The 24,093-nt window shown below is 35.7% G+C and overlaps 1 protein-coding gene across 3 annotated transcripts in view; it reads right to left on the bottom strand.

Annotated features, from left to right (window-relative positions):
* The window catches only part of LOC122402061 (fasciclin-3), an 858,180-nt gene that overhangs the window by 22,162 nt on the left and 811,925 nt on the right, over nt 1-24,093 (bottom strand). For 2 of the 3 annotated variants that reach the window (XM_043404573.1, XM_043404574.1), the window contains exons 2-7: nt 22,216-22,542; nt 19,143-19,277; nt 18,859-19,047; nt 18,228-18,412; nt 13,120-13,261; nt 10,555-10,668 (exon numbers count right to left, since the gene is read on the bottom strand). In XM_043404573.1, coding sequence (XP_043260508.1) covers nt 10,555-10,668; nt 13,120-13,261; nt 18,228-18,412; nt 18,859-19,047; nt 19,143-19,277; nt 22,216-22,542 — 1,092 coding nt within the window. Of the gene's footprint in view, nt 1-10,554; nt 10,669-11,960; nt 12,012-13,119; nt 13,262-18,227; nt 18,413-18,858; nt 19,048-19,142; nt 19,278-22,215; nt 22,543-24,093 lie in introns of all 3 variants that reach the window. The other variant, XM_043404572.1, reaches the window with a different exon arrangement.

Genomic DNA, 24,093 nt, shown 5'->3' with positions numbered 1-24,093 from the left:
AATAATTGTTTCAAAACGATTTGAAATTTTTTAATTTAATTTTTTAGTTACTTTTTAACGAACCCTCAATCAAGAAATTTGTATTCTTGATTTTTGTCTTATTTTAGCCTCTAGAATCTTCCATTAAAATTTTTCCCAGGGGTGGCCGAACACCCTGTATATTCCTGTAAAATTTTGAAATTCAAGAAAATAATAAAGCTAGAAGTATTTTATTCTATAATTCTCTTCGATATTTGAAATAAATTGAAAATAACACCTGGAATATATCTTTAAATTGTCAATGATTTACAAGCGATTACAAGCGATTAACGATTAATTTTGATCGTATATTAACTTTCCTGATCAGTAATTAATTAATTAAATGAGATCGACGCCCAACTCTGCTTTCGGGTATTTTGCAAACGCGCGAATTTCACGCTAGGTTTATGGTTTTTCGTCTGCTTAAGAGAAATTGTATTTGAACGGATGGTTTTATTTAACCGGGTTTATCTGATTTAAGGATCTTTCTTTCATAGGTTTCAGGTTTGTTCAGTACACGTAGAAGTAATGTAAGCCATTTTCGTGAATTTAGAAAACTATTGTCTTGTCGAGCAAATGAAATGTATTTAGGATTTTCGATTACTTGAACGGTCACCATTTTCAGAACAATTGTTATGCGAATCCTGAATATTCTTTATTTTCTCAGAGTTGATCTTATATGTATACAAAATTAAAAACTATATACAACTACAGTTATAGCCTAGTACAGCCATTGTATGATCTGTAACGTCATTTGTATCTGTCGTTACCTTGTGCTTCAGATATTCTACCATTTAAAATAAAGAAATGTTAACACACGATAGTGACTTCTTTCTAAAAATATATTTTCTACTTTCCATTTATTCGTACAAGAAACGATTTTTAGGTTTTGCTTTATACAGAAAGAATAATTGTTCAGAGAAAAACAATTAAATAATGTATTGTATGCTTTTCACACAATCTTGTACATGTACATATAACTAATAATCAACAGGAGAAATACCGAGGATCTACGTAATAATTGTTCCATAGACGGTGGTAATTCCAAGTCATCAAAAACAGGCCACGCTTCATTTACTCTATAAAATTATGGTTTTCCAATTTATGAATCAAAGGCGAACAGATAATTATTGTTATTCCTGCAAAACTTTTAGAAGTTAATACTTATTTCTGTCATTTTGCCTTTGCTATACAGTATAGAGTAAGTGAAATCGTTACGATAACTCTGTCAACGTTAATATTAACAGAACTGAATTGAACCAAATATTTTGTTTTAAAGTTGGTTATACAGTGCGATTCTAGAAATTGGAATAGATTACAAATTGACAGAGGAAAATTGGAACGTGGACTGACTTGTTTAATATTAATATTATATATAACTTCTATTAACAAGAAAGAATTTGTCTCCATTTTTAAAGCTAAAGGTAACATTTCCATCTTGAAAGCCACAAGCGACAGATTTTCAACAGTGTACTATATGTATAGTCTGCATAAATAATACGACTTTTCGTACGATATTTGTTAAAGTCAATATTTGCAAAGTTAACAAAATGAATTCCAGACAGGCGTCGCATCCTCTACAGCGACAAGAGATATCAAAAATTATTCTCGTTCGCAATGCAGCCTGTCCATTGTCAGTCCGTGAATCGAAATTGTTAACCCATTAAGTACCAGATTATAATATTTTTGTGATCGATGCTCATTTTCTACACGTTGTATTCAAAAAATACTTAGTCGAACAAAAAAATCATTTTTTTGCGAAAATTTTTTTCCTTTGAAGTTACGTATACAGAGTAAAATAAACGACAGCACTGTAAGCTGCTGTAAATATTCTTTTTAGCGAGAAATTAATAATAATTTTATCAATCAAAATTTGGGGATGTTCTAAGCTAGAAAAAATCAAGTAAATGTATTATAGAAGAAAAGGTCACAAAAAATGACAGTGCATTTTTATTTACTTGATACTTATTTTTCCGAAAGTTCTTAAAACGGGACACTGGTACTTAACGGATTAATCAAATGCCGATCAAACGATATTTTCCTCAAGGCAACTAGGTCCCATCGTGTCACTCGGGCGTTTGCATTCGAGCGTAAGTTAATCGATCATCGGAGCAGTTCATAATTATAACATTCACAGGCAGGTCATCGCACTAATGTATATATTTCAATCCAAGCATAGGTAAATGTGAATAAACGCGAACGTGATGAACTTCGAGCGCGTAATTAGCTAATTGTCGGTTAGAATAACAATACACATCGAGATTCGTGTTTTCAGGGTGAAAGAGAATCGGTTGGGAGAGTTGGGGCGAATTCAGCGTCGGAGCAAAGGGGTTAGGGCGGAAGTGATGAGAGCATGCTTGAACGATCTAAATCGAGTTAAAGACGACGTGTTTGTCCTTGTTCTAATCGGCCTGGGAGGGAAATGGGCCGTAGAAAGCAAATCGAAAGAAAGAAAATTAACATCGAGATGGGAACTGGATTGTTTGACTTCGAACAAATGTCACCACACTTGCCTTCGCCGATTGTTTATCGTTGCTTGTCGCAAAAAGGGAACGCACTTTTCGAACTTACACGAAATCGTCCCGTCGGGAATTTTTGTTGAACGAAGCCGTCGCTACGAAACACCGGGTGCCCTGAATCAGTGTTTTTCAAATGCTTTTCCATCGCGACCTAGAGTTCGAATCAAAGACTTGAGTTCTTCTTAGGTTTTTTGTTTGTTTGCTTTTTTTTTATTTTTAATTCGTACTCACCCTCGTCGAGTCGTTTAAATCATTAAATTACGGGGAAAGTACTTGTTTTCTTTTGTTAAATACGTGTACGTTTTAGTTCGTTAACAAGCAATGCTATATAGACGGTTCCGTTCAGCGATATTCCATTCGATTTTCCCGAACCAGCACACTGGAGGTAAACTTTTCTCCCCGTCGGAAATTAGTTTTCCCTTCGCAGTAGGCCACAAGGAACAAAGTTTGAAAAACACTGTGTGAATAATGGTGAATGCAATATATAAATTAGGTACTATATTAGTACATGCGGTGGAACTCGTAAGCACAACGTGCATGCACAAATGGATTACGTATATTTGTGATCGAACGAAGCCAATTTTCAAATGTCTTTTATCTTGGACGCTTTTTAAACGTCGTTTTACTTTTCTCAAGACGTTCGTTCGCTTAAATATCCTTCACGCATTATATTTTTCGTGTAGTCGGCTGACAAAATTTCTTATTCGACTGAAAATTTAATACAAATCGTTTATGGAAAGATATGAAGTTTCAGTGTTTATTATTTTTATACAGCGATGTACGAGGACACAGATTCACCGAAATAATATATTAGAAATATGACGGTCGCAATACAAGCCGATAAACTGACACTCCGAGCAATGAAATTTTGATTTGTTCATTCATCAGGCAGGTATCGTTTATACGGTGAACTTCTGGCACGAATAATCGAACTCTCGCCGCGTTTTTTCCTCTCTTTTATATATTATCGGCGAATTTGTACGGGTTTTCCCCCGTGGCAGCAGCTCGACTCTAATGAATTTAAAAAATGCATGGAAAGCAGTGGAATTACAGAAATTGATCACCACTAGAATTTATCTTTGATTTGAAAAAACTATATATATATATACATATTTAAAGCGATTTCAGCTTTTTACGCGAAGGTTCGGAAGAAAATAACGTTAAAAAACTGATAATGGGTGTTTTTTTCATCTTGGAATATCAAAATAAACACTTATTTTGTATTTTTTACGTTTGAAAATATACAGGGTGTTCGGCTACCCCTGGGAAAAATTTTAATGGGAGATTCTAGAGGCGAAAATAAGACGAAAATCAAGAATACCAATTAATTGATGGAGGCTTCGTTAAAAAGTTATTAACGTTTAAAGTTCCGCCTGTAGGACGGCAACCTGCGAACAGCTACGCGCCTATGATAGTAGTTCTCACTCAGCATGAGAGACTCTACTTACTGGCGTATCGACAGCTTTACAGTTTTCTGAGCGAGAGCCACTATCACACTATCAAATACACGCGGAACTTTAAACGTTAATAAGTTTTTAAAGAAGTCTCAATCATCAAATTGATATTCTTGATTTTCGTCTTATTTTGGCCTCTAGAATCTCCCATTAAAATTTTTCCCAGGGATGGCCGAACACTCTGTATACTTAATAGTATTTATAAAAATCGAATCTGTAAAAAATGTAAACAGGAATTTAATAAGTATTCGCTGATTGTTTATATCACTGTATTTCTTACATATTACTTAATACATAACTGAATCAAATATGTCTAAAATGTGTCGCGTGAACTAGCTTGACTGATACTGTTTTACGACTGACTAGCTGGCCGAACACGTGCCGATGCTGCCCTTTGTCTCCGCTGTGTGTGAGAGAGATAAGCGAGGCGAGTGACGTAGAATCGGGGCCTGTTCGGCATATGTTTCTCTGAACCTCGTCGATCGATGGCACAGTCAGCTGCTAGTATTGTTACATTCTTCGCCGTGAACGTAAATCGATGCGAAAATTTCATTTATCCTGCGATTCCTTTTTACATTTTTAAATTGAAGTGTATTTGAAAAATTAATAACAGTTTTATTCGTAAGTAACTCGGAAGAATCGTGATACACGTACACGTAGACATTTACGAATAACATACTCGCGGTACGTGTTTATTTAATTGCATAGTGGTTAGTGCCTGAAAGTATTATTTGTGGACACTGTGGACAATCGTGGGGCGTGTATAATCGCATGTGGGTGATTTTTGTTCACAACATTGTGTATTGGAACTGGCATTCACCCTTTCTCTGTGAAAATCTCGTCAGGCGAGTTTTGATATGCCCTTCTGGATTTTCATAAGACAGGTTGAATCTTATTCAACGTAAGGTGTTCGCATTCCCATAAGTGGACAAAAATCTAAGGCTGTCGATAATGTCGGTAAGCAGAATTTTTCATGCTGCGTGAGAACCACTAGCACAGACGAGATATATGAATAGACCTTTCACCTTATGGACTTTCGCGGCCGAATCTGACTGCCATACCGACCTGAAAATTCGGAGGTGATTTTAGCGGCCTCTTCTCATGGATGGCGGTCAGTTGAAAAACTAGGCACTGAATTAGTATTGATGGGCAGGCAGCTGTAGTGTGTGCGTAAATACATATGAGTTGACTATGGGAGGGATTGAAAAAGACAGTGCAGTATTATCAGACGGCAGACCCGTGCCCAAAGGGAACTGCCCCTCCACTTACACACACTAATGCCAACCACCTTGTATATGAGTTCTGGCGTTTCGTATAGCTTCGTGGATTCGAGAAAGGCGGCGAATGTGAGTCTATCCTTCTTGCTCTCAACACAGCTGAAATTCGTTCTCGCATAATCTCGAGCCGAGATTTTCGACTGCCCAGGCATTTTTGACTTTCCGACCTATGTAGGCGTATATAAGCAAAAACCATAATGAAACAAAAATTTCAAAAATTTTTTTACGGAAATACACGTTTTAGGACACCCTGATCATATTTTAACTATTAAAAAAAAGACATTTTTTTACTATGCTAATGGACGTGCGTTCATATATTTATACTATTAATACAATTGAGTCTGAACAACCAAATGAATTTCACTGTAATTTTAAATTTTTAAATCTGAAAATATTTGAGAATACTGCCCTATTTGTCCTCTTTGTTTAGCAATTTAAAAAAACGCTGACTCATAAAAATCAATCATATGAAAATGAATGGAAGTTGAGACCGCCCCTACTGAAAATGAAAGACTGGAAAATTTTTCTTCTTTCAATGAAGGAAACTCTTTTGCTTAAACTTTTTCGAAGGCGAAGGCAAAACAGTCGATTTCGCCACGGCAACAATGGTTGGACGCGACGCGTGGATATTCCCCCGAAATAGGGGATCGGCTTTTGTTTTCCAGAAACGCTAGCGACAATGTATTTTCCAAGAGAGTCGAATGTAAGGACCACTGAAGGACGCTCGGTCTACGATACATTTATGACAGAGTTTTGGGGTGCATGTGGCCTAAAGAGCGAATGAGACTAAACAGGCCTGGCAACGGGTGACGCGATAGCGGACGGCCGCGTTGGGTCTCCAGGTAGCGCGTGTCGAGGCATTGATTGTTTATGAATAGAGAGAGAGTAGTTAAAAGAGGCAGACGACCTGACGTCGTACTGCTGGAAAAAAAGAAGACTTTGTCCTGAAGGATCTGGCCACGGAGTGGGGAAGGCGTGGGACCTTCCGGTAAGAGCACTGTGAGGAACGGCACAGGACTTACCCCAGAACCGTCAAAGGCAAAATTTCTAACATACAGGCATGTCTCTATAAATTTCAAATCCATTAATCAATATGAATTTGTGATATCATGTCAGCCAATTTCGAAAATATGGTTTCGAGAAAAACTCATTTAAAATTTCTGGTATGATTATTAACCGTTTGGGTACTCTTCCCTCTAAATGGCTATAACTTTGTTATTTTTACGAATTTTAATGAGTCTACGTTTATTATAATTGCTAAATGAAGAGGACGAGTTCCGAGTCAAAGATCAGTTGCGGGGTTTTAAAAAAGGACAGTTTTGCAGTTTTGTTCTCATTAATGTTTGCAGCGTGTTTGCGAGGGATGTGTCCGATATATACATATGTATATAATCAATTCATTTTCCTTCAATAATTCTCCATTGCAAAAATTCTACAGTATTCTTACATTTTTTTATATTTTAAAATTTTCCCATGTTATTAGAAAGTAGATATACGACGAAAGTTATACAACTTATAGTTCCTAGCATGTATAACATGTATATGTATATAACGCATGGTCGCTTCGTATGGAAAGTCAATGAATCTTCAAAAAGCGCCCAGGTCCGATTTCGAGAAATGTAAGGTCTGTCAGTCACGATGGCTTTTGTCGTTTACTGACGATTCGAACGGGTGGCGATGCCAGCAGGCTTGCTTTCGAGAAATGTAAGCGACGTCAGCGATGCAAGAGCGAGAAGGAAAGCGAGTATCAGCCTGTTCTTCTCGGCTCTTCCGAAACTCAACGAGCTCACGTACACGCAATTGGGCATAGTGTGCGAAAGTGAGGAATGAGAAGTTTCCGGGGCCCCGATGCACAGTCTGATTAAACTGATTTCGAGTCGCAAATACGTTTCTGCCGAGTTATTTTTTTAATAAATTATGTATTACAATTTAAAATAAAAAATAGAGAATTTGCGGTGTTCGTATCAATGAAATACATCCTTAGGAATTTTAATAATCTTGAAATTTTTAAATACTCTTAATCGATTGATTTCTCCAATGAAATTAATCGATTAATGTCCAATGATGGACCCTACAGCTTTAATTCCGTTAAAAAATAATAAAATTTATGTAATTTTATTTTCTGTCTCACTTCCTCTTGTGTTCATTTCTGAATCTGTTGATAACGTTGCGAGTGACACGAAAATGGTAATGGGGTCCCGGGACCCCAGAAACTCCGGCCGAAAAATTACATTAGATGAAAGGTCTATTCATATACCTCGTCTGTGCCACTAGCACTCGCCTGCCGCAACCGTCCGCGCGAACGCAGCTGTTTAGCGGATTGTCATTCTACAGGCGGAACTTTAAATGTTAATAACTTTGCAACGAAGCCTCCATCAACAAATTAGTATTCTTGATTTTCGTCTTATTTTGGCCTCTACTATCGCTCATTAAAATTTTTGCTATAGGTAGCCGAACTCCCTGTATACTATACAAAAATTTTAATGAGCGATAGTAGAGGCCAAAATAAGACGAAAATCAAGAATACTAATTTGTTGATGGAAGCTTCGTTAAAAAGTTATTAACAATTAAATTCAAAAATTTCAAATCGTTCTGGAAAAATTATTTTCGGTTGCGGGGGTCAACTACAATCATTTTTGGTGAGTACACATACCTCCGAAATCCTATCTACTTTCGAGAAAAAAAATCGAGTAGGTGCTGAAATTTTTCGGCGAAAAAAAATTTTTCAAATTGTTTTAAAAAAATTATTTTCGGTTGCGGGGTCAATTACAATCAGTTTTTGTAATTAGACATACCCACGAAATCCTGCCCACTTTCGAGAAAAAAAATAGAGAAGGTGTGAAATTATTCGAGAAAATTAAAAAATTGCAAGTCGTTGTGGAAAAATTATTTTCGGTTGTAGGGTTCAATTACAGTCATTTTTGGTGAATAGACATACCCCCGAAATCTTGCGCATTTTCGAGAAAAAAATTCAGTAAGAGCGGCACTTTAAACGTTAATAACTTTTTAACGAAGCTTCCACCAACAAATTAGTATTCTTGATTTTTGACTTATTTTGGCCTCTACTATCGCTCATTAAAATTTTTGCTAGAGGTGGCCGAACACCCTGTATAGCTAGGAAATACCAAAAATTTGCAAATTAAAATGTGCTTTTGATGTAACTACGTATTTACATAGTCACCACTATAGGCGGTAGTCAAATTATTATGATCACTTTTAAATTATCACTTATTTGAAACATGAACAAAAATGAAATTGAAAGCACATTTAAAATAAAACCGTTTTCGTTATAGAAAATATTGTTATGGCTTTAACAATACATAACAAGGATTTTAAATCTTCTAGAAATTATTAAAATTGTTTAAAACACGTAGCTACAAAAGTATTCGTCCATCCCATGAGTATAACGTATTTTATCTTTGTTAATATTAAATTAAAAATTTTCTATTCTAAGATAATATATAGCAAATGAATAGCGTCAGTACAAAATGACAGCTTATATGTTAAGAACGAAAAAAGATATATTTTAATACTGTAGAAATTGTAACACTACTGAAAACTATCGATTATAATAATTCGATTACCCACTGTATACACAGTTTGAGAATGGTTAAACATTGAACTTCCCTCAAGCATTAGGTTCGATGTTCGATAATATTTTTGTACCAAATTACGTTCGCCGCTCGGAGCAAAGTTGTACGGTGAAAGTAACTTTAAGCTCGAGACGATCGACACAAAATATTAAAAAAGCACAAGTGCGGTTCAATCAGGTTTTCCAAAAATCATCATGAAAATTTACGCATTATTCTCGTAGTCGTTGCTGATTTTATCGCACGGCGAATAATTTTGTGAACGTCGCGTTTGAAAGGCTCGAAAAATTGGCTTGCTAATGTTCGTCGTCTACCGTTTTAAGGGACAAACGCTGGAATCCGGTGCAATGATTAAGTGTTTCTCGTCGTTGAATCGGGACGACAACATGAGATGGTCGAGGAGCTGATTAAAAATGATCGCGGGTAAAAAGTGACGAGCAGACGAACTGATGATGAACGAGGAACGAGCAAATACTTTGCAGACATGGGTAGTTTGCTGTCTGAGGTGACTTACCCCTGGACAGTGTCATGCCTAGAGTACGGAATCGCAAGGTAATTGTTGATGTTTCTCCATATTCTTTACTTGGCCCGACTTGCATGCTGTCCTATCGGTAGCGGCACAACACATAAGACATTTGTATACATACAAATAAATATATATATATATATATATATATATATATATATATATATGTAAAATAATAGGCATTTAAATATTAAGATGACGTACAGCTAGCAGAAATCGTTTGCTCTCTAGACATTACCTACCGCGCACATAACACGTCTACTTTAAATTAGACGTGATCTCTTTCACGTACATTTTCTCGCTAGTTTCCTTGTGTGCAAAATTTTGTGAACAGAAGGTTACTCGAGGAATTTTTTTAATTACTTTCGTACCAATTTAATGGTCAATTTGACCGCTTGATAAACATCTTCATCGATAATGTGCTCGTGTTTTCTTCCGTTTATCTTTCGTCTAGACACGACAGGAATCCTTGAATCGTTTAGATTATTTTCTTTCAAGACATTTTAATTTATAACATTTCAACTCATCTCTGAAACTCTTCTATCGTAAGTTTGTAATTATTTTGTACATTGAAGGTGTTAAACAAGATTAAATCTTTAGAAAATTATCGTTTTAATGAGAATAAACGTAGCTACGAATTAGTTTACAAGATGCAAGAATTCCTACAGGTCTATGCTTCTTTTTATCAACGTGTGCACAATGAACTTTCTATCAAACAGATTGATTTGCTGCATTCTGATTTGTTTCAACCCTGTACCATTAGACACAGAAAAAAATATATAACTTAATGGCGAGAAGAATCAGCTACAAAGGCGAACGCTATAAAAAAATTAACGTCATACATGAATAATACTGTCAGGTATACCTACGGCTAAGAAGAAAATTAATTTATACATCGATACGAAAATCATAATAAAAAAATGTTCTTATCTCGTGAATATTATCTAAGCAGTTTTGCTAATGCAACCTTGCATTTCACAAAATTCTGATCTTTTTGCAAGTTAACGCTTCGCTTGTTTAGTCGCGTTTCAATCGAGCGTGTATCCAATTTTCCATTAATGGTACGCAATTAAATAACAAAAGTACACGAAAACTCGCCAAAGGAGAAGGGGAGACACGTGGCTTGGACAGAATAATTTATGCGAATCGTTTAATGAACTGAGTACTCACCTGCGAAGCACCAGCGTCCGGTCGCGCGGGCAAATATTAGTAGGAAAACGACGAGAACTAGCACCAGGGCCCCGACGACAATGCCAATGATGGAACCAGCGTCTAAATCAACGCCTGAAATTTCGTAGAAAACAATTTTGAAACTTCGAAGCTCAACAAGAATATTTACGTCGTCTTATCTAAACAATACAGATTTACTTAATCCCTTTTTGTTTTATAACAAAACATTTACCACGTAATCTTGTTTGTTCTCAAAGATACGTGTTATTTTATTGTATCGAAAAAATAAACGCAGAAAAGTTTTGATTCGTAATATTAAACAGTACATTGAACACAAAATGCATGTAAAAAAAAATTCGTTTGTTGCACATTTAATTAGAAGATTAACATCATACTTCGAATGCAACTGTATCGTGCGGCAGCAGCTTCAATACGATTAAATTCAAGTTTCTGTAATTTGTAAAAATTAGTAGAAGCCATATTTAGCAAAGCTTAAACATTTTCAAGAGACTATGATAAATACTGAACAAAATCGTTGCATGATTGCGTTTTGTACATTCATATTGTATAGAACGGTTAATAAAGAATTGCATAGCAAGCATAAATATTTCCGCACAGTAAAGAAAATATGTTTGAAAAGAGTCAACAAGCGTTCGAAAGCCTTTTGCAATTATACACGATCGAAACGTGAATAATATGAATTCTGATGCAAAAAATGTGCAAAGAAATTAATGTCGCGAAACTGTGTTTAATATCGAATAAGCGTCAATTCATATAGAGGCATCGCATAGAGATTTATTCTGATGAAAAATATAGATCTGCCATTTATGGTTCCAGTGACACGAATAATAACGTAACGTTACACATACGCATGTTTAATAGCGTGGAGTTCCATTCGCACGATTTTCAAAAATAAATGACACTAAAAGATATGCAAAATATTAAATATTTTTCGTTTACAATATAAATGAGTATAAAGGATCACATAACTACATTACTTTGATAATTCCATAAATAATGATATTAACAATATTTGGTTTAGAAATTATTTTCATCGTTTGTATAAAACACAGATAAGATAGTTCTTTTAATTTAAAGTACAATAATTTGAGGTGAATTTTCCATCGTTGCGTTCCAGTTGGTCAAAACATAAATTCGATGTTAACATCTTTTCCCCCATTATATTTCACTGAATTTATCCAGGAAATATCGTTGATGAAAGTTTCAGGCAGTGAGAAAGGGCTTTGAAACAAGCCTGACGATGAAAAATTCAGCCTCAATCGCGTCATCTGAATTATAGATGACACGGTAACCCATCATTTCCGGTTCTATGGAACTCTGGAACTCCACGCCCAGACAAACTACATCGACTACTTACGTATAATAATTTGAAAGAATGACATTACCTAGTGCGTGCATGTGTTCGGAGAGCTTACCATAGAAGTAACTGAACGCCCCTGCGTGAGAGCATGCGGTGAAGGATCGATATCGTTAGAAACACAGAGCACATGTACACGGAACACACAGAAATAATCTAATTCACATTTTTGGTGAAACCGAAAACGTAATGATGACTGACAGTACGTGAAGGTGACAATGAACGTGACGTAGATCGATTGACAGCGTGTGAGTATACTCGACTGAATGGAGTGGAAATGAACACGAAGTGCGAGAACTAACAGCATGATCGACAGCTACCAGTGAATTAAAATCATTTTTATTATCACCCATTCCTCTCGTGGTATCGTTAATATTTGCTACTGATCTGACGTTTGGTTAAAAAAAAATACTTCATTTTCCACTTATTCCTTTCCTTTGCAACCCTTAATCGGTATAGTCGTCTTCATTTTATTTTCATCTCAACGAATAATAAGTCAAGGCACGCGTCATTTGTCGTTTAACACGTTCACGCCGGCGCCGATATTCAGGGTTTTCTCTGTGAGGCGGCGCCCGAATGCACGGTTTGCTTCTTCGGGCGGCGCAGCGCGCTAGATTACACTGTTCAACATGATTTTTGTGCGGTAATATAATATTGAATTGTTCTGTTAATTTTATTGAATTTAAGTTATATTTATAATATAGTATTATTATTTTGATGTTATTAAATTACAGTTATATTTATAATATTTTATTAATTATAATAGTCATTAAAAATAAATGTTTTCAATGAATATACGTTAAATTTTCATTATTTTAATTTTCAACTATTTGGAAATTATTTCTACTTCCTTATAGACCTAAATGTTTGGTGTTACGCGTCGCCTAATAGCACAATCAAATGTGTACCACCGATGGTACGCGTCGCCCGATGAAGAAGTCTTGTGTGAGCCACCGGTGGTACGCGCCGCCCGATGAGGCAGTCTTGTGTGAGCCACCGGTGGTACGCGCCGGCGTGAACGTGTTAAGAGTTGAGGTTCTTTTACGTTCTGCTTCAAAAAATATTTTTTCTAATTTTTCGAACTTTAACGCCACGTAAATTTCGTCGTGTTCTCTAGGCTACTCTGGTGCAGAGTGTGAACAAGTGATATCGCAATACTTTTGGCACGAACGTTTTGACAATTTTACCTGCTGGCTCTGTGGAGGTCGACAAAACGATACGGTATTCATAAGCTCCTTCGTGGTTGTGAGCTTCCAGGATATACTCCTTTTCCGTGTCGGATTTCTGAACGCTGTCGATCGTGAGAATCACGCTCCACGCTCCTCTTCCCTGTAACAATAACATTCATCGTATCTATAGTGTAAGTTGCGGCAATGTTGAAATTATTGGGTCACGGCGGGAGAAGTATAAAAATATTGATTCTGAATTAATAATAAAATTGTTTATTATTCCTGCTGTGATTGCACAGAACAGATATAGTGAAGCGTAGTATATCCTTTCACGGCGAGGAATTTTACAATAACGTCGTATTCGTTTTTTTTTTCTTTTTGGGCGCGTGCAGTATTTTGGGTTTCTCCCTATGACCTGCAATTAATATGTTTAGTTAGTGTTTGTTTGTGGTTGTGTTGTGTGCTGTTTTATCTGGATAGATTACATGTTTGGAATTAGAGGGGAAATTTTCAAAAATATTTTTAACTTGCATCTTGCGATGTGTGTGATAAAATTTGAGTCAGCTAAGTGATAGTTAATTTAAGGGTTTTTACGTGTATTGTGAGGAGATATCTTCTAGTTTGTAGTTCCCTAGTGAGATTATTAGGGAATTATGGGTGGTTGAGGTTAGAGTTAAGTGTTTTTGTGGTTATCTTGTTTATGTATTCTGAGATGTATTTCTATTATTGCCTCAGCGTGTAGGGAAGCCATGGTGTGGCATTTGTGTTTGTTGAGTATTATTCGGAGGTATTTATTCTGTATGACCTGTATTTTGCGGAGGTAAGATTTGGGTGCGATGCACCAGACTTGTGCTCCGTATGTTATTATGGATCTGACGCAGGTTTTGTATAGGCGAATCTTTGTTTCTAGAGAGAGTAGGCTGTATTTGGCAATCAACAGGTATAATATGCGGAGGACGCTAATGCCTTTGTAGGCTCTATTCTGAATGTTAGGGAGCCAGATCAGTTTTTTGTCGAACCATATGCTCAGATATTTTACTTTGGTTGCCCATTGGATGGGGTGGCTGTTTACCAGGATGTTGGTTGGGTTGGGGGATCCGTTTCTAATAAAAAAGGATAGTCTCGGTTTTTGTGGGATTTAGGGTTAGTTTCCATGTGTTGGTGAATTCAGAAATTTGGTCTAGGTGAGTTTGAGTATACTTTATTGTTTGATTTGGAATCCATGAGGATGCATATATGGCTGTGTCGTCCGCATAGAGGGCAATTTTGGTGTTTGGGTTTTTGGGGATGTCATTGACAAAGAGGTCCAATAATACTGGGCCTAGGACTGAGCCTTGGGAGACCCCTGTGTGTATTGGTTTGTATGTGGACAGGGAGCCATTGTGGGATACTGTGATTTTCCTGTCCGTGAGGAAGCTCTGAATTACTTTGATGGTGTGCAAGGATAGGTTGCTTCTGTGAAGTTTCAGGAGAAGGTCATTGTGCCATAAGGTGTCAAAAGCTTTCTGGATGTCTAGTAGTACTAGTATAGTCCGGGCCACGATATAGCGAGGTCGTAAATCAAACTCTTGTGGGTTGGGACCGACTACTGTTGCGGCACTTAGGGCCGTACGTGACATTTTGCTTGAGAGTGTCTTTCTAAATGTCTTTCTGTGTCCGTAACTGCACTACCTTTTTTCATTTTCTACATACATATATTATAAGCAGGTAAATTAAGATATTAAAGACTTGAGTAAGACCTTTACCTGTTATGATACCACTAAAAATGGCTTTCTAAAAATGGCGACACTAGATAAAACATTTTTTTATACGGCCCTGACTATGGTCTAAGGCCCTTAGCTGCTCGTATTTCTGTAAATTCACTTGTTTCGAAAGCTGAAACGTGTAAACTTTGACACCTACTCGAGTTTACGACCTCGCTATATTGTGGCCCGGACTATACCAACTTTTGCATTCTCTTGCGACAGAAAGGAACATTAGCATTCATCGATTTCATTTAAATTGCAAATTGCTGTATATAAATTGTAACATAAACAAAACGAAACAACATTTTCTATACAAGGTATTATCTTTCCTCGTGTTCGTGAAAAGTGTATCATAATAGAATAGTATTACTGGTTACAAACATGGTTTTTCGTTTTATAGTTTCTATAAAAAACTATAATTAGTTTTTATTTGATTTAAATTCAAAAGCTCTACAATTTCTTCTGCTACGATCGTCGGATTTGAACTTTGGTGGCAACAACAAAATCTGACAGCTATTTCGAAGTGTATAATTTAACACTTGGTTGAAAAATAAGTAAAGAGCTTAGGAACTCATTTGTGGACCAATATTACAACGCATAAGTGCAAAGGGTTATTACATTTGACTTTGCGTTTTTGAATGTTTCAACCGTATTGTAGGAACTTTTAGTAATGTTATTTCGTAAATTACATTCCGGTTGACAAACGTGAGCATTATTTGTTCGATGCGGAAACTTGACACTAGCCTCGACAAAAAGTTTCCCTTCCAATAGAAACGGCTGAATTCTGGTTTCCGGTAAATGCTCACAAAGATCAACGACGTTTTGCGTGCCGCATGCGATGCAACTGTCGAGAAGAAAAATCGTCGGTGCGTTCCATTGTCCGTCGCGCGCGTCCGTGGTACGCCTCTACGCAAAGGGAACGCAACTCATTCGAAGATCGTAATTGCGTTTTCATTGAAAACTGATTTGCATTCGTCGACGGCACTCGACTGCAGTTTTTAGTCAGCAACCGTGGTCCGTTTGAAAGCCATTCATGCTACGATCAGCAAGCGATTTCGAATGGAAACCTTTATTGGTTTCTTCTGCAACAACGTTGTTAGAAACTCGGACGATTGTTCCAGCTTACTACTGTCTCGCAAGCCACGGATAGCGGGGGAAACGATTAGCTAATTTTTATCATGAAACACCTGATCATCAAGATACTCTTATAAGATACTCTAGACACTTAGGCATTTAGAAGATAACTTTTAGACTTCGACAGCTACAACTTATTGGAGATATTTCTTCTTATGTATACAATCCTCGACCAACTTCCCAATATCTCAGTCGTCTAAGGCACGGCCTGCTAGAAAGCCTTACTGATAAGTCCACTAGCAACCCCAGACGAAACGCGTCCCCTCCTTTTCTTTTCTGACATCCTACAATTGTCACGAGTTCCTAACCGCAGCAAAGCAGCGCCATAAGTACTACTTCGTTTGCTCCGCCTATCTCCCACTCTCGTCGTACGACGCGTCGTGGTTCCGGCAAATCGCCAAACTCTAAACTAGAGTGGGGAACAAATCAGACCCGCATTCCTTTCACTAGACAACTTCTAGTGGGCGCACAGTACAATTTCTTGTATAATCGAAATGAAGAAATCGACGCAGCATATCCATCATGTAATATTGTGGATACTGTAAATGATATACTATGTCACGTTATCGATGAAGGTGTAGTAGCAGAACGTATAATTTGAAATTGGTTTGCAGAGTGTCGTTTTAAAGACACTTGTCTTCAAGATGTTGATTCAATGTTTTCTAGTGAAATAAAACAAGCGTCGAACAAACAAAGAATTAGCAGATAAAATGAAAATATAGTAGTCTTCTCAATCTATGCTCTTTTGGTAGTTCTTTTACACTTTTACTTGAAAAGTAACAATTATTTTCAAGATTGAATATGTTAATGCACAAACATATTATGTTTCTTATTTATTTAACTGCGTGGGTAATTGAATTTTTAAATTACGAGAAGAATTTTAAAAACAGATAGAAACGTTTATTCGAGTTGGTAATAGTTACTAGTCGTGTTATCATTTTATAATAAATAATACAAGAACTCTGAAGGCACAGTTATGTCACTAATAAAAATACTCTTTAAAACCATTCCTCTAAAATTCGTCATTATTTGCTAAAACCAGCAGATAGATCGAACGTTTGATTGCGATAAATAATAATTATTACATTTTATCACTTGATCAATTAATTTAATTTTTAATTATTAGTAGTCGCGCAGTTAGGTCGCTCGATTTAACAGCTGAAAAAGATTTTTCTCTGAAACCTTTTGCTCGCCAAACGAGCCAACTTTCGAAACGATACCGATAATCGAATTATTTCAAGCGATTGCCTTTACCAGTTTGTAGCGTTTGAATCCGAAGGAATTTCATTAAATCTCTTTGATTAGCGAGAAACTTTCGAGTCACGTTAATGTGTAAAAAATGCTAAATACACCGTGCAAATCGATGTTCCGGAATGCAAAACGATTGTTCCATTACCGTAACTTTTGTTTCTTTTTATTTTTCATTCGTGTCTCATAGCGGTCTCCTGTATTTGAATTTCCTATTTAATTTTTCTCTTTGTTGTTTTCCTCGTATTGAGTTTTCTCATTTTTTTTAAACTGTTCATATTCAAAACACATTCGATTTTTGCACCAAACAAAGAAATTACATATTCAAAAAAAAGTTCTTATCGTGATTTTACATCTCGTTTCTTTTTATATTTAAATATTCTGAAAAGAACTACAGCTTGCCTCTGTATTTTATAAATGCAAGTTGATATTTTAGGATCAGGTTTTATAATAGTGCCCCATTACAATATTCTTCGCAACATTACTTTCAATTACCTTTAAATTATTGCGTAAACTTATCGTTGAATGTGCATTGCAAATAATTATACAGGGTGTTCGGTTACCCTTGGGAAAAATTTTAATGGGAGATTCTAAAGACCAAAATAGGACGACAATCAAGTATACCAATTTGTTGATGAAGGCTTTGTTAAAAAGTTACTAACGTTTAAAGTTCCGCCCGTATTGAATTTTTTTCTCGGAAATGCGCAGGATTTCGGTGGTATGTCTATTCATAAAAAATGATAGTAATTGGCCCCCGCAATCGCAAATAATTTTTTCCGAATGATTTGAAATTTTTTAATTTAATTTTTTAATAACTTTTTAACGAAACCTCAGTCAAGAAATTAATATTCATGATTTTCGTTTTATTTTGGCCTCTAGAATCTGCCATTAAAATTTTTTCCAGGGAAGGTCGAATACCTTGTATAATAATTTTTAAAATTTAATTATAGATCTGAGATCTAAGTACAAGAAACTGTGAAGGAAATTAAATGAATTTACCAGATCGACGGCGGTCGAAGTTTCGAGTCGGTTGCTGTCGTCGGGAAAGCCCTCGTTGATCTTTTCATCGTTCACTCGCCACAGAAAGCGTGGTTTAGGGTTCGCATAAACGGTTACGTTCACGATGCCCTGACGTCCAATTACGTATCCAAAACGTTCGATGGTTGGCTGCGGTTGCGGAGGATCTGTAAACAATAATCAACATTCAACGATCCTATTTCACAAATATGTACGCAAGAACCGTTGTCTCGAATTTCGTTTCGAATAACGATCGAATTTCCACGAACGTATCGATGAGTAAACAAAGAATACAAATTTAGATGCGTCATTGACATATTGACAAATACTTAAACGTACGTAAATTAATTGCATTTTTTAAATACAAGCATTGCAAAACATTGCATTCTTTTAGATACATTTGTATGCAAGTACTGAACAATTTTCTCAAGTAAAATTCTTTCTCGACCATCTAATTTTACTTATTTTGTTTTATACGTTAATTAAGATACTAAAGGTTAGTGGTCGTATAAAAAATATTTCACCATCTCCACTTTTGCACAGATTTAGGTATTTAAATGTATAATATATCGAAGATTCCAAATTTTATATTAATGAAAACTTTGTTGCTTACAGTATACTATCAATTGCATAGTGGTTTCCTTAGGTTTGTCCAGAGCGATATGACTGGCTACGCAACGAAGGACTTTGCCATTGTCGGTCCAATCCAGGCTTCGTGTCGCATTTTGCACGGCCAATGAGATGTCGTCCATGCTTGTGTCGTAAATCGTGGGTCTCTCTTCGTTACCAATGGGTTCGTCATCTGATTATTCCAAAAAAATAAAAAATAAACATACGTACAAGTCCGACATTATTCGAATTAAATATAACAGTTTGCTATTGTGTGACGTTAATTACCAAGAAATAACGAAACGTTCGCTGCCGGTCGTCCAGATGGTGCGATGCAACTTACTTCCAGTTTCTCTCCTTTTCTGTAGGTATTTGTGCCGTATGAACCAGGACTCGTGTGAAGTTCAGGACTGTTCGGCGGTTCTGTAAATGAAATTCGTGGCTTTCATTCGTTTCGTTGTGTTGGTAATAACAAACAATTCAAAATTAATCCTGTTCTTCATCTTCAACACTATTTATTATAAATACAAACTTTTTTTGATCTAGCACTTTTGGGATATGTTATTTAGAAAAATAACGAATAAATAAACACTTACATACGTAATATGATACTAAGTAATAGTTAATTTCTAATTTTGAAAGGATTATAATTTAAAAAAAAAATTTTTAAATGTAAGCGTTCGCTGTGGTAGAAGAATGTTTCATTAAATTATTCATCAAATTACAATCCATTAATTTCCCCCATCGATCGAATATGCAAATACTCATTTAAATTTGGCTGAAACATCTCCAACCCTCGATCATTCTGTGCTACCGTCATTTATCTTTATCGACTTTATCCGAAACAGTAATATCCTTTCGCGCTCTCTTATTTCTCATCCCGTAAGCAGTTTTCTTAACGAAGATTAATTAGTTCTCGAATTCGCTTACTCGGTGTTCCGTAATATTTCTCCCGTTACGATGAAATACTTCCCTTGGACAACCAAATTTATTTAGAAATTCTTTTTTTAATTTAGAAAGTCAAGCGTGAAATGTTTAACGATCGATTACATGTTCAGTATTGACGTTAAACTCTTTAGTAATAACAGAACATTATTATTAAAGTAAAATAAAATAAGAGTAAACAATAAGACTGTTATTAAGCAGCACTATCTTCAAAATAATTATTTCCAACACCGAGTAAATTGCACTATTTTATTCATATTGTAATAGATATGTTTTTAATATAGTTTATGATTAAAAAGAAAATAAATTCTCTTTTCTTCCGGCGTAGGAGTTCTGATAAAATAGACCTCATTACGGTTAAACGCTGGAATGCTGACGCGAAGTTTTGTTCGTAGAATAATATGGGAATTTAAATTTTATTTTCGAAGTTGTAAAATGTAAAAAGGTATATAGGCCAACATCGCAAATCTGGCACTGGTATTGCGATTCGCTCCTGATTTTCCCGAGTTTTTCCGCGAGGAGGCTACTTTCGCGCGGTACCTGGGTCTGGTCATAAAACGTCTGGCACCGGTCGTTGATGTTATTGCAGGTAGTAAAGTCATAGAGCAACTGGATTTGGAGGGCCATGCAGATTTTAAGTGAATTTACTAATTAAATAGCCGCCTTAGGGGCACTAGGTTATAGGCAAAAATCCGCTGGTTTTATGAATTTACTGTTACGCTGCAAAAGTATTAATACGATTTATTACGAGCAAATAATAGATTCTATTCGGAAAGATATACCCAGGAGGAAACGTTCTTACAATCAAATAAATTTAGAGTCAAGAAGAGTCCTCGAGATCTTCTGTAATTCGAAAAACAGAAGGTGGTTGGTTATTTTATGTCCTACCTCCTTGGAGAATTTGAGCTTCGTAACTACAATCAACGCCAGTTCTAAAATTAGATAGCCAGGGAAGAGAAAATATCATGTATACCAGTTTCGATAAAAAAAATAGGACAATTCATAAAGTGAAAACTTTATGGAAATCAACATAAACATCTACTTGGATACGAACCTTGTTTTTTACTAAGCCCATGGATATTTAACGTGTTTAAAACATGTTGAAAAAATTCAGGCATGATCTTTGACACCTGAAGAATGTATTACAATGATAATATTAAGAATGAAAGACGTTTATGGCCAATGAGACCATAAAAATTATGAGGCTCCGCTCAACCATTCTGAAAACTGGTCTACTTTCCCTCAGACTCGCCATCCCTTTTCGTAACTTATCGCTTGCATTTTCCATTCTTAGGTCTGCCTTGCATACAAGTCGCCGTGTTTCTTTCGTGTAGCTTCACTAAATACCTAATATCTGACTAACCGATTCTTCTCTTGTAATTTTGATTCCTTGTGGCAGATATTCACAGGTTCTCACACACGTTATAACTATTTATATCTACATATGTCGGAGAAACCGTTTCATTGATAATTTCCTAGGGCGACTTGTATTAGGTCCTCTCGGGCGACCAAGCCTCTGTCTCGTTATTCTATGCATTTCTTTTTTTCTTAAATCTTTGAACTAAATAAACTAATAATTGTTAACTATCCCACAAACACTTTAACAACACGAAAGAATGTACAACGTTAACCGATGTGTCCTTTGCATGAATTCTGTTTTTAATTTTCCCGCACGTCCTTACAGTCCGGAAGCCCTTTTAAGTCCTCTGACACCCTCGATATTTCAATAACTATTGACGATACGAAAAAATTGTTTATATGTAAATTGCAGGATAAAATGGGATCTCTATTTTGGCATAAACGGAAATTTTTTTTATGTTATTAATTTAAAAAATATGATGGTGGAGTTTCGTTTTTTAAATGGAACTATATATTTTCTTTGGATCAAACGATAGTGCTTTTCAAGACGAATTCATTAAGCTGCAATTTATTCACCCGATTTTTATTAGTTTTCAAGATATAACGCTTAAAAATTTACTGATTTTCAGCGAAGACGTCTCGGCTCGAGTGGTAAGTCATAAAAGCGGTTCCATTTAAAAAACGAAACTTCACCATCATATCTTTTAAATTAATAACATAAACATAATTTCGTTTACGCTAAAAGATCCCATTTTATCCTGCAATTTACGTATAAACACTTTAGCGTGGACACCCTGTATATTTGAGAATGTAAATCTGTGACTAAAACGTAGTTAAATAAACTGCAAAAAAAATTTTACCGTAGACGTTAGCATTCGCTTTAAAATAATTCATGAAAACTGTTAAATTTCGCAACTTCCTTAAATTGAATTGCAATGCCTGTGAAATATTAAATTCTATGCTAAATATCAATGTTATTCAGCTCGGAAGTTTAGAACGTATTTTTCCATCAAAACGATCGCTTGTCGAATATTTCGGTCACTGCACTGGTACTTACTGGCAACGATGATCCTCATAGATGCTTCCGCCTCCGCCCTGTTATCGGTGGGTGTCAAAGTACACTTGAACATTCCGTCGTGGCTCTCCTTGATCTTGGCAATGTTAACTCCGCATTGGCCCACCTCGGTGCCCTCGCCGTAATATTCGATACCATCTTCGGGCAGTTGTCCTTTGGATAAAACTAGGCCGCCACCCTCGCCAGGTATCTCGACGCGGCAAACTTGAAGAGGTCTACCGACTCTGCACAAAATTTGCAAACTCTCCCCGAGCCGTACCGCGGTCTGTCGTTTAGGTTCGATGTCCACGACCAGGGTCGACTTCGATCCTGAAACAACAAAGAACAAAATAACATCTCCATTCGAGAGCAAAGGTACTCGGTTTCGGCAATTTTGCAGTTAATGAAATGTTTCATTTTGGAACGCAGAAACTTGTAATCGTTATTTTCAAACTCGGTAAACATTATGAATAAGTACATTTTACATAGTGAATTTTTAAACTCGATTGTCTCGAAAATTATATTTTTTATATTTGTTTAACACCTACCGCGACCGGTCAAATGCTCGATTTTTTAATTTTGTTTAGAATTTCTAACACAAAATATTATTTACTTTTATTAATTTCTTATATTATACGTACAATGAATTTTACAATATTCACTTCTATTCTTATTGTTTGTTTTCTGAGAAAAATATGTAGTCAAAACTGCCCTTGAACCAAACTGATCAGTGAACATATCAGTTAATAGACCATTCAAAGAAAACCATTTGTGTCAAATATCAACCCCGTACCCTTACTGAGATGGTAGTTACAGGGCGTAACGCAATTTTCAGTTTAAGCTGTATATCTTTTGTTGTATTGTATCAAAGATTTTGAAAAAAAATTGGGGGTATTTTGCTCTACGGCGTACGTGTTTGTGAATTTTTTCAGAATTTTTCACCGCAAAATGAATTTTTAAAAAATTCGAAAAGTATACAAATATTTTTTTTTAATAGAAATTATTAAATGACCACGTTTATATTTTTACAGTGTTAGTGTCTTGCTATGATTATTAATCTATAATTTTTTCAGATTTTTAGAAATGGGGGAGCGATGTTGGAAAAATCAAAAACCGACATTTGCTTGTATTTGTTAAGAAAAAGGACGAGATTATTTCTCAGGCACTGGATACATGTACTTTCATTGCCTGCTGAGAATGTTCGAGTTACAAATGTTTGATTTTGTCTCGAATGTTTCGTTGCGACGAGCGACCGTCGCATTACATATTTTCATGTCCAACGGAACGTTTGTGTACAGCCATAGTCTTGCTCTTATATAAATTCATATTTTGTTCGTTTTGTGTCTAAGTTTGTTATTTTATATCCTGACCTCATCAACAGTATTTTTACCTTAATTTTTGTTGTGACCATGTTCGTATTGTTACAATTTTACTAACTTGTTACTGTTATAAATATATAATTTTTTGAGATTTTTTGTGGAGGTGTATCACATACAAAATAATTATAAATCGATATTTCCTAAGTTTTCGTTCGCAGAGGAGTAATATTCGGGTAATTGATATTTTTACTTCATCGAATGATCATTATATACATGCTCAAAATAGTTTTACATTTATGAATTAAGAGAATTGCAGCTATTGTTTTATTAGAATTTCTCATTAGAATTTCTCAGAATATGACTCATAAAAGATTAAGTATTCATTAATGTCATTCATTGATGTCTTTTTCGACATTCCTAAGGTTTTAAGTTTTATATTATTTGATACATGTAAAACTATTTTGAGCATGCATATAATGATCATTCGATGAAGTAAAAATATCAATTACCCGAATATATTACTCCTCGGCGAACGAAAACTTAGGAAATATCGATTTATAAT

Source organism: Colletes gigas, unplaced genomic scaffold (assembly GCF_013123115.1).
Source record: "Colletes gigas isolate AHSC1104 unplaced genomic scaffold, ASM1312311v1 Colletes_gigas_Sc00032, whole genome shotgun sequence".
In the NCBI taxonomy this organism is placed as follows: Eukaryota; Metazoa; Arthropoda; class Insecta; order Hymenoptera; family Colletidae; genus Colletes; species Colletes gigas.
The sequence above is the reverse complement of the archived record's forward strand: the minus strand, read 5'-3'. Positions and strand labels throughout refer to the sequence as shown.